Source organism: Helianthus annuus, chromosome 5 (assembly GCF_002127325.2).
Source record: "Helianthus annuus cultivar XRQ/B chromosome 5, HanXRQr2.0-SUNRISE, whole genome shotgun sequence".
NCBI classification, from domain to species: domain Eukaryota; kingdom Viridiplantae; phylum Streptophyta; class Magnoliopsida; order Asterales; family Asteraceae; genus Helianthus; species Helianthus annuus.
The window spans coordinates 52,042,616-52,057,385 of NC_035437.2; the positions used below are offsets into that span (position 1 = coordinate 52,042,616).

Below are 14,770 nucleotides of genomic sequence, written 5' to 3' on the forward strand. Positions count from 1 at the left end.
AAAAAATAGATGAAGTTAAACCAGTGGACTAAAATGGCAACAATGTAAAACCTTTTTGGACCCACAGACGAAAAATAAAATATTTGAACTAAACTGGTAAAATGAACCAAAACACAGAGGCTAAAATAACATTTAACTCAAACTTTTAATATCTAAACAAGATTGAAAAAATATCCTTCTTTTGGTTCCCCAATAAACACAATTTCTAAACAAAATTGAAAAAATATCCTTCGTTTTTTTTTTTACGAATTAGTTTGAGTTAATCTGTTATATGTTAGTGGTTTCTTTAGGATTTTTGTTATATAATTTTTTTAATTTCATTTATTGATGTTTGGATTTGTGAAGTTTTGAAACCTAGATGTTTGCGTTTGATTTGGTTATTATTCCGGAAATTAAGCGAGTTCAGAGAATAGGTAAAGATTATTTTTTGTAAAACATAATCTCTATGAATGTGGTTTGGTTATGTGTATGGTGTTGAATTAGTGGGAGTTATTCGTATGTGGTATGTGTCATTGGTGATATTACTTACAAAGACAATAATTGGTGATGTTATACAAGTTAATCTTTTGCGCAGGTAGTAGAGGTAGTGGTGGTCTTGGTGGTAATAGTGTTAATCAGAGAAGATCTTCTCGACAAAAACATGTTTCTTACCAGGAAGATGGTGATGATGAGTTTAGTCCTTAAAAACAAGTTTGGAAAGATACTAACTTTTTGTTTAAACATATATGTGGTTTAAACAAAAAGTTAGTATTTTAAATCCACTTTATTATTATAACGACACTTGCTAATGTTATGTTCTGTTACATGTAGGATGCCATTCAAATTGATGGAAACATTGACCCTGTTGAAGATGTCGAGGATTCCATATTTTGCTTACATTCATATTTTAAATCCATACTATCGGTTTATTTTGTTTTTACATAGTTGATAAATCTAAGTCTACATTAAAAAAGTCACATGGATTAATATATGAAACTGGGTGATTTTTGTGAAGAAAGCTAGCTATTATTAAACATAGGGATGAGCTCGGTACTAACCAGTACCGAACTGGTACCGTTAACAAAAATACCGGTTCTAAAATCCATAAAAATGGGTACCGGTACCGAAAATACACGGTGCGGTTCGGTACCATGCCGAACCGTACGGTTTGGTATGGGAAATTCGGTAGATGAAATGAGAGTTGTTGGTAATGTTTGCCAAACATGAATGGTTATCCACTTATAAGAAATTATATAAAAAAATTTCTTTTGTAAATATATTTTTTTTTAACACAACTCATAACCCGTGAAGCTCACGGGTATATAACCTAGTTAACTTATATAAGTCATAAGTTATAAGTTAGAATTTCTAACTTCTCAAAAACAACTTTTTCGCACACAAAAACAACTTAAATAAGTTAAACCAAACACTATAAAAACAACTTATTAATTTTTATAAGTCAATAAGTTATAAGTTGCTCCAAAATAAGTTAATCCAAACACCCACAATATCTAAACAAGATTGAAAAAATATCCTTCTTTTGGTTCCCCAATAAACACAATTTCTAAACAAAATTGAAAAAATATCCTTTCTTTCAGTTCCCCAATATAGAAAGAAGCTCACGTATCATATCACAACATACGTGTGAGAGTGATGAAAGAAGAAAATGCAAAAATGGAGGAAACAGAGTTTCTAAATCTCAACAAGAAGAACAAGTATCCATTGCTGAGCTATGAACAACTGCCAGATTACATGAAGGACAACGAGTACATCTTGAAGTACTACAGAGCTGATTGGCCTCTCAAGCATGCTTTCATCTCCTTGTTCCTTTTTCACAACGAAACCCTAAATGTTTGGACGTAAGCACTCCCTCTAGATCTCGCTTCACTTACATTTTGTTTCTTCAACTTTTTCGATTAATAATTAATAATTAATTTGTGGCTTTTTGTTTACGATTAGTTCGTGATTTTGTTCGAATTTGCTGCTCGGAATTCTTATTAATTGCGATCATCTAGTAATTTTATTCAAATTTGCAGCTGATTTTAGGTTAAAAGTTCGTGATCTTCATTCTCATTAATGTCATCTGAATTTCTTATGGTTTTGATGTTAATTTAGGAGAAAAGTTTGTACTTATTCTCGAGCGCCTGAAATTTGATCGTCTTCTTCGATGATCTGGATCATCAACAATTGTTCTTCGATTACTTTTTCTTTTTTCTTTTTTTTTTTTTTGAATAAATTATTTAGGAAAATGTTAATTATCTGTTGATTAAAATATGATATTCATTAAATTTTGGGGCTGGTGGTTGCAACAACCAACTATACTTCACTTGTCAATTTGTGAATTGATTTCTCTCTAATTTTTGGGTTTGATATTTAATTACCAAAATTGTCATCGAGGTTTTGGTATATTTGTTAGTTTCATCCAAAACAATTTTTTTGTACTATATTGTCTTTTACTTTTGAGATTTTTTGTCATTTTCATCTAAACTTCTAATTTTCTTTATTTTTTCAATCAGTTACTTGGATAAAAATGGCAAAAAAATCCCAAATTTCAGGAACGATTTTGATAAAAAAAAAAAGTTAAAACCTTTGATGGAAAAGGCAAAAAATCTCAAAATTGAAGGGCAAAAAAATTGTTTTTGATGAAACTGGTAAATATGCCCAAATGATTTTGATAATTTACTCGATATTTTATTTTTAATTTGCAAGTAAAATAAATATCAGTTTCTTTATAACTTACGTTCGGTATGAGAATATTTGTTTTGTTTTTCTATCGTGCAGACACTTGATTGGATTTATTGCATTTTTGGTGCTGACAATTGCAAACTTGACCGATTTATATCAAGTGGCGGATTTCCTTCATGTTTCCAGATGGTATGTGTTACTCGTAAGCTTATAGGTTCCAACAGGTTTAATTATGGGTGGCAAAACGGGTGGGTTAGGCAAGTTTGAGTAATAGGTTATGATGGATTTGGGTTAAGATAGGTTTGGGTTAAAATGGGTTTATTAAGAAAAAAGTCAGGATGGTTTGGGTTAAGATGGGTTTGAGTCAAGATAGCTTTCAATCATTATAGGCTAAAAGAAAACAAAAATCAAAAAAAAAAAATTCTAAACAATCAAAAAACTTCTAACAAATAAAAAAATTCAAAATATTCTAAAAAATGAAAAAAAAAACCAAAAAAAAATTCTAAAAATCTTAAAAATATCTAAAAAAATAAAATTAAAAAAAATCAAAAAATTTAAAAGCTAAAAAAATAACAATTATAAAAATAAAAAAAGAGTTAATTACATAGTTAGTCCCTATGGTTTGCACAAAATAACATACTCAGGTACTAATAGTTTAAAATCACCTTCTAGGGTATTAACTTTTCATTTTGTAACGTTTGGAGTTATTAACTTCTACGATATTAACATAGTAAGTCCATGTGGTTTACACAAAATAACATACTTAGGTACTAATAGAATGTGATTTTAAACATAAAAATAACGTTAATACCTCCAAACATTACAAAATGAAAAGTTAATACCCAAGAATGTGATTTTAAACTATTAGTACCTAAGTATGCTACTGTGTGCAAACCACAGGGACTAACTATGTAATTAAATCTAAAAAAAATCTAAAAATAAAAAAAAAGAAAAATAAATCAACCATAAAATACGAAAAATTCTTAAAAGATTAGATCTTTTGATATTTTAGAATTTTTATATTTTTAAATTTTTTAAAGAATTTTTCAGAATTTTTTGATTTTTTAAGTTTTTAGAATTTTTTATATTTTTTAGAATTCTTTTTGATTTTTTTAAACTTTTTTTTATTTTTTATATTTTTTTGTAGAGTTTTTATAATTTTAGAAATGTTTTTTGGATTATTTTTATTTTTTAGAATTTTTTTTTACTTTTTTTAGAATTTATTTGATTTTTTTTTACCTTTTTATATTTTTTTTTTGAATTTTTTAGAATTCTTTTGACTTTTTCTTGGATTTTTTTTCTATTTTTTTAAATTTTTTTGATTGTTTAGAATTTTTTATTTTTTCGATTTTTTTTTTATTTTTCAGAATTTTTTTATCTTTTTGAGTTTTTTTATTATATTTTTAATATGGATCGATCCGTAAATTATTTGGATATGGATCAAATCGGATCATGATTCAATCCATATTATAGGCCTATATTAAAACTTATCCTACTACTTAATTAAGTGATTTTAAACCGCTTGGGTTTTATCTCATACCCATCCTAGCCTACTCACTTTTTTTATCCAGCACTTCACAACCCATTCTAACCGAACAACTAATTTATTTTGCCCATCTTAACCCATCTCTAAATTTAAAATGCCCATACCAATCCAAAATGGAATGGATGGGTTTATTTTGCAGTTTTAATAAAATGTTGAGTCCAACTGTTAATTATGGTCGAAAATGAAATATCAAAGCGGTGGGGTTGAGTGGGTCGGTTGGACACATGGTTTTTAGTAGTTTGATAGTTCAGTTTTGATGGTTTGAATCAATATTTGTATTCATGTTGTGTTAATGGCTTATAAACACCCCCAAATTTTCTTGAAAAAAGTGTAATAATAAATTCATGTGTTGGTTCAAGGTCAAGCTTGCCTAGCCTAGTTTACACTCCTAATTTTCTTGTTCTATATTTTCAGGGTTTTCTCATCAGATCATTCTTTAAACAATACTCGTCAAATGATGTCGTCATACATAGATACATCACCACAACATATAGAAGTGACGCGTTGGCCATTGTATGTCTATTTGGGTGGTTCCATGTTTTGTTTCGTGGCAAGTAGCGTGTGCCATCTTTTTTCTTGTCACTCGCATCATCTGAATTGCCGACTAAGTCAACTAGACTATACCGGAATCGCGGTTATGATCATCGCCTCATTCTTCCCTCAAATCTATTATATCTTCCAATGCAACCCTGTGTGGCAATACGTCTACCTCGGAATTATCACAGTTCTAGGTCTATTCGCGATCATGGTGTTGCTTTCTCCTACACGAATGAGAGGTAAATACCGGTCCATGCGTACTTTGATTTTTGTGGCAATGGGCCTTTTCGGGGTAATACCCGCAATCCACGCCACCATCATTAACTGGAATGTGCCACAAAGGAACACGACTTTAGGATTTGAATCGGCCATGGGGCTTTTTTACTTGGTGGGAGCCATGTTTTATGTTAGCCGAGTACCCGAGAAGTGGAGGCCGGGTTGGTTTGATTTAGTCGGGCACAGTCACCAGATATTCCACGTCTTTGTGGTGATGGGTGCCTTGGCACATTACGTCTCTGTACTTATACTTTATGAGTATCGTTTGCGAATCGGTTGTGACTGATTTTTAGCACATGTAATACGCATTGTTAAAGTTACTATCATATATTATACTTTGTCATATCATTTTTAAGTGTGGTTTTTATTAAATGTTGGTACAAAACTCTTCTGGTTTTACAATGCCTCTTTGGTGTGGCAATCACCTTACATATGGACTGACTTATAGCTACAGTGGCCTATAAGGCTATAACAGTGGCGGACTCAGAAATTATTTGCTATGGGTGCGGATAAGGTGTTTAATCATATTTTTAAAGGGTGCGGTAGGGTTTTTTGCCTAAAATATACATAATTTTTTTTTCAAGGGGTGTGCCGTCCAACCCTAGCCAAAGGGTAGGTCCACCCATGGGCTATAACCACATTGAATACAAGGGCCACACTTGTTACTATCATGAAATGAATTGCTCACCTTTTGATCTGTTGTGTACTCAAATTGACACAACAAATATATAATCAATAAGGAAGTAAGTAATTCCGATTCGAATGATTTAATAGAACAATTACACTAAGAAATCAAACAACTAACATAAACGAAGAGGAGATGGGAAGATCAGATGATACAGACTTGGGTTGGGAAGAGAAATCACCACATTCATCAAATTAGTCATACCCTAAATTGCTCTCCTCTGCTCGTTATATCACGTGGCGTAGCTCATACTTTCAATTTGTTGGGCCTTCTTTATTGGGCTAGTTGGGCTCAGGTCCAGTTCATAACATTAGTCCCCTCTTGCAGATTCACCTTGTCCTCAAGGTGTAAGGTTGGAAGAAGGAAACTGATACGGTTGTTGGTTGGACCAGATAGCTATATGTGTTTCACGCATTGGGGCTAGAAATAGCACATTAGCCCGTTGCATAGACGGGCGTCCAAAAGTTCAAGTGGCTTATGTCCATAAAGAGCTGAAAATGGTGTTATGTCAGGGCTCGAATGTGTGAAATCTACACTGTAGCTGTTGAAAATTGGAACAGCAAGCACAGTTTGGAGCAAAGAAAACGTGCCATTGGAACCAAGGAAAGTAGTTGTTGCCCATCCATGTAAATAGTTGAGAAATAGTATGTGTATGGCAACAACAGTTGGTTTGGGCATTGTTGACAGCAGATGGTCGTCTTTAGTGGTGATATAGAGCATCAATGAAATGAGGGAAGGATGTTGCTTCAACCATCTTATCACAAACAGAAGATATAAAGGAGCATCTTCATTTAATCTAAGAGTTGTTGAGAATGAAAGGTTCTCACCTTGAGAAAAGTAAGCATTAAGTGCAAGAGCAAACGACCAAATGGTGGTCATGGAGTTAAAATACATACTGTCAATGGAGGAAATCAGTTGAAGAAAAATAGCCCGTTCCCAATCAAAAACAATAACTTCCTGAGCTTATGAGTCTAATGAAATCTGAAATAGTGGAAGCGTGTGGTTTCCATATGTCATGTATGGGTGCGACGTTTCACTGCTTGTCAAGTCCATCAAGTAACTACAATGAGGAGTCAACCCGTCATGCATATCATGCACATGCAGTGGCACTATAAGTTGAGAATGACTGAATAGGTGATTTAGAACCGATAAACTCACCACACATGCCATAGTTAAAATATCTTGTATTGTTACCAGGAAACTACCATCATCAATACAAGCGATCACACGGTTGTCTTTAGTCGCTTTAGCATAACCAAGAGTCGCACCCACGGACCATCCGATCGACCTATATTGCATCTCGTTTTCTCCAATTAACAGTTCTTCGATGTGCTTGAAGATGATAAGGACCCTTGCAAAGTCAAACACCGGACTAAAATGAATTGTTTGAAGACCTCTCGAAGGGAAATCTGAAATTGTTTCTTTTAGAGGTAAAAGAGTCACAAACTTTCCAAAATTTAGATCAACAAATCCATTACTGGTGAAATCAGCGATTGAGCATATAGCAATGTGGCATAGCAAGCTATGCCCCGTCAAATCCCTTCTAAATGCTTCCTATTCCACATAACATAAGTTCACAAATGCAAGCCATATATCAAAAAAATGCATTCGGGTGGAGTCCAGTTGATGGAACCAGATTGCTTTGGAGAACAGCCAGCTCTGCTATAGCAGGTGCAATCACAATCAAATGTGCATTACAAAAAGGTCTTTTTGGTTTAACTACAAATTCATGGATGCTGGAAGGTGCTTTATCATAAGTTGGAGGTTGTGTGGACATGAAGTACAAATGCTCAAGTGAAAACTTAATTTGGTACCTTTCCAGAAGTGTTTCAAGAGGATCAAAAACATGTAGCATGTCAAGTGCAATGTTGAACATTATATGTGAAGGTATATGTGAAAGAGGCCGCATACCATGTAATCTATCTACCCATTTGACAGTTATCACCTTACAGCGAGCAACATCAACAAGATGTGCAGCCCGAAATACCCAATTAAGGGTGTTGAAAGTCTGCTTTATTGGAGCAAGGACACCTGGAAGCGAGTAAAATGTGGTCATAAGGGCATTCACTAATAGAAGGTTCGTTTTAGGGTCGACCCATAAGTTTCCAACTAAACCATATTGCAAACTCGGCTTCCAATCAAAGTATGGAATCTCTAGTGAATTTGTATATAACAACCATTTGTACACATTGTGGACCAAAGAAGTCAAAACAGAGATTGGACCATTAATAACATCCAAAGCTAATATGTGCAAGTTGGCCTTAGAGTGAATAAGAACTGAAATAAGAGTGGTACAAGGGTCGGGTGGTTTTGAATCATCATCTAAAAAATACCACCGCGAAGGGCATATGCCAAGATGAACCAAAATTAGTATACTAAACTCAAGAGAATACTCATGAAGTAGGGAAAGTAGCATAACCATATAGTGAAAAGAAAGCTGAATTGGAAGAAGAACGAATTGCAAAGTCGGATCAGAACAAGTAACAGGTGTAACAAATTCATTTCCCGAATCCGCCAACTCCCAAGTCATACCAGCATCGAGAGGACATGGAACACATGTAGTGCTAGATAATACTTTTTGCCCCTGCAACACATAAGTTAAGAGTGCAACAGTTCTACCACCTAAAGAGTGTCCAACTATATGTAGCTTAAAATCAGAATGACGTTGAAATCCTTTTAAAAGAATTGGTGTTTCCAGCATGGCAAACCATCGAACAACTGCAACAATTCCACAGTACGCATAACATAGAATTACATCACTAACTCCACCCTCAAATACAACCGTGTGGTGAAATGGTACAACTGCTCCGGTTGCAGCAGTTAGAGTGTCCTCATTACTAGAAGTAATATTATTGTTTGTGTTGATTTTAAGAGCAAACTTCGGAGGCGGAGACCCAATCGACAACCACATCGTATAATCACTAAGAATCATCATTGTTCCGCCTTTCCAACAAGGCGGTTATCCCCTATTTGAAAGTCAAGCACTATGTTATCAACTCTAGATTTATTAACCCCTATAACACTTTATACACGATTTTCCGTGTCCTTTGCTTGAACGATAGTGACAAGTTGTGTAGCACATAACACCAGATTCAAAAGTTTAATATTCTGCCATGCTTGAGCAGGAGCAACAGAAGTTGGGTTGAAAAACGGTTGATTAGAAAAAGCATATATACTCAGCCCCTGATTAGAGGCACTACCCAATGTTTTAGCAGGACGATCAATTGAATAAAATCGTTGATAAAAAATAGTATCGATTTATGGATATCTACGTGATACCTGAACATGATTCGGAGCAACACTAATAAACGAAGGAGCCACAATCTTGTTGGATGACGAAGCTGGAGCATTAGCCCTCTGAAACTCAGAAGCAAAGTGCACAGCCTCGGTTGTCTCTGTGGTTGTGGTACAGGTTGTGTGAGGATCGGGTGATTCTGGACCAGCCTCTAAAACAAACAACGTAGGAGCAAAGTGACATTGATGATCGGGATCAAAACCAAAGTTTCTCTGAACAGGATTCACAAGAAAACCCGGTGTCCATGCAATGGAAGTAGTAGGTATTGAAGCATTCACACCCATTTTAGCATTTGATACTCCAAAGGGCTCATTAACATCAACCAATGATGTAGTTTGAATATTTAAGACCATGCCATCAATGGTTTTAGCATATGCATAGTCAATTGCATTTGAAATACCATCAGGCATTTCATCAAACACCTCGAGGGCAGAGATGGTGGGGACAAATTGACAACGGTATCAACAGTAGGTGTTGAGGACGAAGAACGGAATCGATGAAGCATTGCAGTAGTGAAATCGCTCCATGCGAGGTCATCGCTCCGAAACCAGGAATTGAACCAGTAGAATGGTCCATCCTCAAATACTTCAATAACGCATGAGAATCGTTCATCACCAAAGATTGAGTAAAATTGAAAGTATAGCTCGGATTGAAAGGGCCTGGAGTTAGGATCAGAGCCAGTGAAACAAGGTAATTGTGGTTCGAGATCTTCCAAAGCCATCGATGCTAAGGATCAATGAAAGCACCAATGTTGTGTACTCAAATTGACACAACAAATATATAATCAATAAGGAAGTAAGTAATTCCGATTCGAATGATTTAATAGAACAATTACACTAAGAAATCAAACAACTAACATAAACGAAGAGGAGATGGGAAGATCAGATGATACAGATTTGGGTTGGGAAGAGAAATCACCACATTCATCAAATTAGTCATGCCCTAAATTGCTCTCCTCTGCTCGTTATATCACGTGGCGTAGCTCATACTTTCAGTTTGTTGGGCCTTCTTTATTGGGCTGGTTGGGTGTTGGAAAAATAGGTGAAAATAGCTTTTTTCACAAATATAGGAAAATGATTTTTTCCTATTTTGGACTAGAAATAAATATAATAAAATGAGCGGGTTTTATATATTTATTTGTGGGTTTGTGTTCTATGTTGGAAGAGCTTCGCAACGGACTAAACCACGTCCAAAACGGAGCTAAGATGAATGAGATATCGATGCTCAAAGTTGGGTGTTTGAAACATTGAATGCTGAAACAAAAAGGAAAGTTGCATCTTGTCCCACACAGGAGGAGAGATGGAACTTAAATGGGTATTTAAGTGGGAACTCTCCATCCTTATTGTTTCATGGAAGCACACACTAAGGGTACTCGCGAAGGGTGCGGAGCACCCTAACTCGCACACGCGCGCGCGTGGCGTGGGCGATGAGGCGCAATGTGGCGCTTTGATGGCGCACTTTGCACTTCGCATCGCCGCGAGCCGCCTTTGTATTTTTGACCACGTGCGCGTGGTGGATCACAGAGGTTGCAAGGACCAAGTGGTGAAGTGGCGTGCAGGTTCGAGGCGCGTGACGTGGCAGTCCGCGCGCGGGTACACATGGCACGACGGCGCGCGGTTGCGCATGGAGCATGGCCCTGATGTGACGTGCGCGGCGCACCAGAGTGAGCCAATACGGCGCGACTGTGTGGTGTGCTCGTATAGGCTCACAGGTGATGTGGCGCACGCGCGCATGGCAGTGAGCCAAAAGGACGCATCGCGCATGAGCGCATGGGCGAAGGATAAGGTATCTCCGGGGGGGCGCCCGACCCCCCGAACTTTTCGATGCGTAGTGTTATGAATAGTACTTTCGTATAGGTATATACGTTGCCGCCCCCCGGTTTTGCGAAAATTCGGGGGGGGGGGGGGGGCGTGGCTTCGCCAATGCATGAGCGTGCTGACCTGCGCGCGTAACGACGCGCGCGCACCAGTGTGTCTTGCGCGCGTGCGCGCAGAAGCTTCCAGCATTTAATGACGAAGCAGTTTCAATTCTGCATTCGAAACTGACGAGTCAAACGGTTTTAACATCGAATTAAATGACGTATTAAATTGCATTGAAGACGTTTAATGCAATTTAAACCTCTCCTTAATTCCTTTTGACTGTTTCGACTTAGGAGCTGTATAAATACAGCTCCATACCCAACTGCAGAGGATACCAGCTACACAACAGCAAATCTTAGTTTCTCTATACAGATTTTCTGATCTTTCTTCCTGCATTCTTCAAGGTAACCTTCGGGTTGTAGACCAGCACCGACAGTACGTTGCTTCGGCTATTGTACCCTGGGAAACAAAACGAGTACTCCTGGGAGACTCGGAATTTGTTTAAAGGGAAGCGTGTGTACACGTGACTCAGCCAATCTGCTTCATCTCTTTTCTTGTATTTCTTTTATTTCAGTTGTAATTGTAATAGTTTCCAACTTTCTTATTTCTGTATTGTAATCATTGAATAAAATTTGTTTATTTTATTTAAATTACGCGAACGGTTCCTACATTAGGCTCAGGTCCAGTTCATAACAGGATCCATGTGTTCGAAAGATCAAAGTATATATAAAAATGAGATATACTTTAAATTCATTACCAGTTTACCAATCGCACCCTAAAAAGTAAAAACATTCATGATTTTATACACATGAGTAATCAAATAAAAGTGGCTCTTTTGCTATATAAAAGGTGTGAATGTTTTTAAGCATTCATTGTATTAGAATAACGAATAAAGTTGATGTGGCGATAAATGTAATTAGTGAAAAGTGAAATGCCTTGAATTGACAAAAGAGGAAATGCGTTTGCACGTAAGACTTTTTAGAAACAAAGAATAGTTTCCACCAATCATTTTAATCGGTAATGTAGTTTAAAAAAATATAATAATCCAAAATTTTATTCAATTTGATTTGATAACTTGCAATATTTTTTTTTTCAAATGAATAATTTTAAGTTTGATGCATTATTTGATTACAACTAGTGGGATTTCCCGGTTCGTGGAGAGAGTTCGGTCGATAGTAGTTCAGTTTATTATGGTACAAACATTTGCTATAATCCATATGTAACAAAGATGACGACACATGTTTTATGTGACAATGTTATGTTGGGAAAAAAGCTACTCTATTGTGATTATAACTCCGTCTTCGTCGAAGTTTATACTGGGAAACATGTAAAATGTATATTAGTACCACTACCCGAATTGTTTGAATGGTATAGATTCAGTTTATTACGGTAAATAACAAAAAAAAATATCGACGGACTGGAACTCGATTGATTCGTGCACTCTCTATAAAAAACTGAAGTAAAAAAACCAAAAACTATATTGAAACGTAAGAAAATTTAATCACCTCGTAATTATATAATTTCTTCAAATTATATAATGTTTATACTTTATTTTCTATTTCGGACGCAATTAGTCCCTTGAATATCAATTTATTTACACAATAGTCCCTTGTGAGGTAAAACAATACCCCCATGTGCAAAGCACATGACCATACTTAACCAAAAAATCTAACTGGGTTTGGCCTAAATGATATAACGTGCAAGATTTTGGAACATTAAGGACAAAACTTGTCAACTTTTACGTTAAAGGACAGCGCCTGCAATTTGATGTAAACATAAAGGACAAAACTTGTAATTTACTCATATATCATTTATAGTGACTCTCCACATCCTTAACTCCTCATTGTATTTACTCTTATGTTAATGTTGAGCCTATAAATAGTGCTTTGTATTTCATACATATACATCAATAAGAAATTCATCTCACATTCTCTCATTCTTTTCTATACATTGTTAATAGATTCTAGTTATTATATATCACGTTATCAGCACGAATTACTTTTGAAGTTGGATTGTATCAACACAAGACACCATGTCATATCAAAGTTGGCGAAAGAGATGAAAGACAAAATTGTTGATCTGGTATGAAAACCCTTAATTGTTTTAATTTTATTTCCTCTTTTCTCGTCGATTGTTGGTATGATAAAACTTGAAAATTAACTTACGCTTTTCTTGATATTTTTTTTATTGGTTATGATTTAAGATTAAAATAATCATGAACAACATTGATATCATCCTTATTTAACCAGGATCCTAATGCTTTTACTTCTTTGTTTACTTTCCTATGTGTTAACGTATATGAATAGTTTTCTTTCACAAACCAACACCTACGAAAAACATTGAGATGTGAAGAAAAAAAAAAAGCAAAAGTTATAACAACTCTCCCAAAACCATTAATAAACACCGATACCACTAATCTTGATCTCGCGGCCGCCCGCTCCCAGGGTAGGGGTGAGGGGTTGCGACAGAGAGTGGCATCAGAGGCTACAACCACTGATTTAAGCCACAGAAGTGTTCTACTGACACCAAGAGTTTATCCGTTATGTTAGGAAATAATCTATGTGATTATGTGTATACATGTATATTATTGTTTTGTGTTGTTTAACAATCTGTTAGTTTATAGTATGAGTGAGCAAGGTACGTCTGACGCTTATCGTCACCTAGCTAGTTGATGTCTGTCGTTAGTGACATGCAAAAACCGAAATAAACTAGGTAGCTAGAGTAAGTCGGATATCGAACCAGAGGAGGATTGTGGAAAGTGTCGAATGAAAAGTATTAATTAATTACTACTGAATTGGAAAATCGGTGTGATTGATTATAAAAATTATCTAAATTAACGAATAAAAATTGAGAAAAAAAAGATTGAGTTATAATAAACAATGATGAGAAAATGTGGTCACTCTGGGATTTTGATTCTGTAATTACTAATAACCTAGTTCTGATTTTATTTGATGCTATTGATTGAATAGTAAATCTGTCACATCTACCAATTACCTATGCAGTTCAAAATCTTAATATTAATTGATCAGAGAAATATTAAAACAAACATACATAGAAATCATTCAATCAACAAAAGCATAGTTGGATTCAAAACATAATTATAACTCTGACTGTCACTCAGGATTTATCTGTCACACAAATAATATAATCATGTAAATAGTCGGCTGTCACCCGACTACAAATCCAAAATCTCAATACAAAACATAAATTAGAATTAAAAGTGTCTCACAAGAATCAGTCACCCAAAGTGTCCACGATAGATTTAGCCGCTCATCTCGGTTGAATGATCTTCACTCGCTTGATACCGGGTTTTCTCTCGTTCCTGTTGTCTGCCGTCGAGGATGTGTGTTGATGATGTTGCCGCCCCCAAATTGCCCTCATTTAATCGGCCCACTATCAAATCAGCCACCCACTCATATGGCCCAAAAGGGAAGTCCACGTCCAAGTATTTGCGTGTCTCCTCTTTCATCAATGATTGGCCCAATCCAAATAATCCAAATCTACACGTGATGATGATATCTCCTTGCATGTGAATATGGCGGCTCCCTTTCTCTACTGCCGTGAGGATAATGTATGGTGATGTCTCACACATAAAGGTCTTGCATGTGCACTAAGTTTCAAACCCATTTAATCTTCAAACATAACAAATGTGCTGTTGACTTTAATTTCTAACCGTAAGCTATGGTTTGAAGCTCGGGTTACGGTTCGAAGATTCTGTTCACTTTTGTTTCCAACACATGTAAATCGTAACCTACGGTTTAGAAACCGTAGGCCACGGCGTAAATCTCAATTCCACGAACAACTATAATACAACTTTCATTTAAGTACCAGCCGCCCCCTAGACTTTGTTCTTTCGTATTTCTCATGAATCCAAGCCATATAATCATCGTTTCTTGTTCCTCTTTGCT

At 35.7% G+C, this 14,770-nt stretch overlaps 1 protein-coding gene and 1 long non-coding RNA gene across 2 annotated transcripts; both read left to right on the forward strand.

The window, feature by feature from the left end:
• Positions 1 to 252: 252 nt before the first annotated feature.
• On the forward strand, positions 253 to 1,174 carry LOC110938920. Its single transcript, XR_002591814.2, has 3 exons — positions 253 to 413; positions 575 to 661; positions 811 to 1,174. It is a non-coding gene; the product is annotated as an uncharacterized LOC110938920 (long non-coding RNA).
• A 361-nt stretch (positions 1,175 to 1,535) lies between these two features.
• LOC110940779 (heptahelical transmembrane protein 1) lies at positions 1,536 to 5,378 on the forward strand. Its single transcript, XM_022182343.2, has 3 exons — positions 1,536 to 1,838; positions 2,761 to 2,853; positions 4,625 to 5,378. The coding sequence occupies exons 1-3, from the start codon at positions 1,633 to 1,635 to the stop codon at positions 5,307 to 5,309; spliced, it is 984 nt and encodes a 327-aa protein (XP_022038035.1). The 5' UTR covers positions 1,536 to 1,632; the 3' UTR covers positions 5,310 to 5,378.
• Positions 5,379 to 14,770: the final 9,392 nt, after the last annotated feature.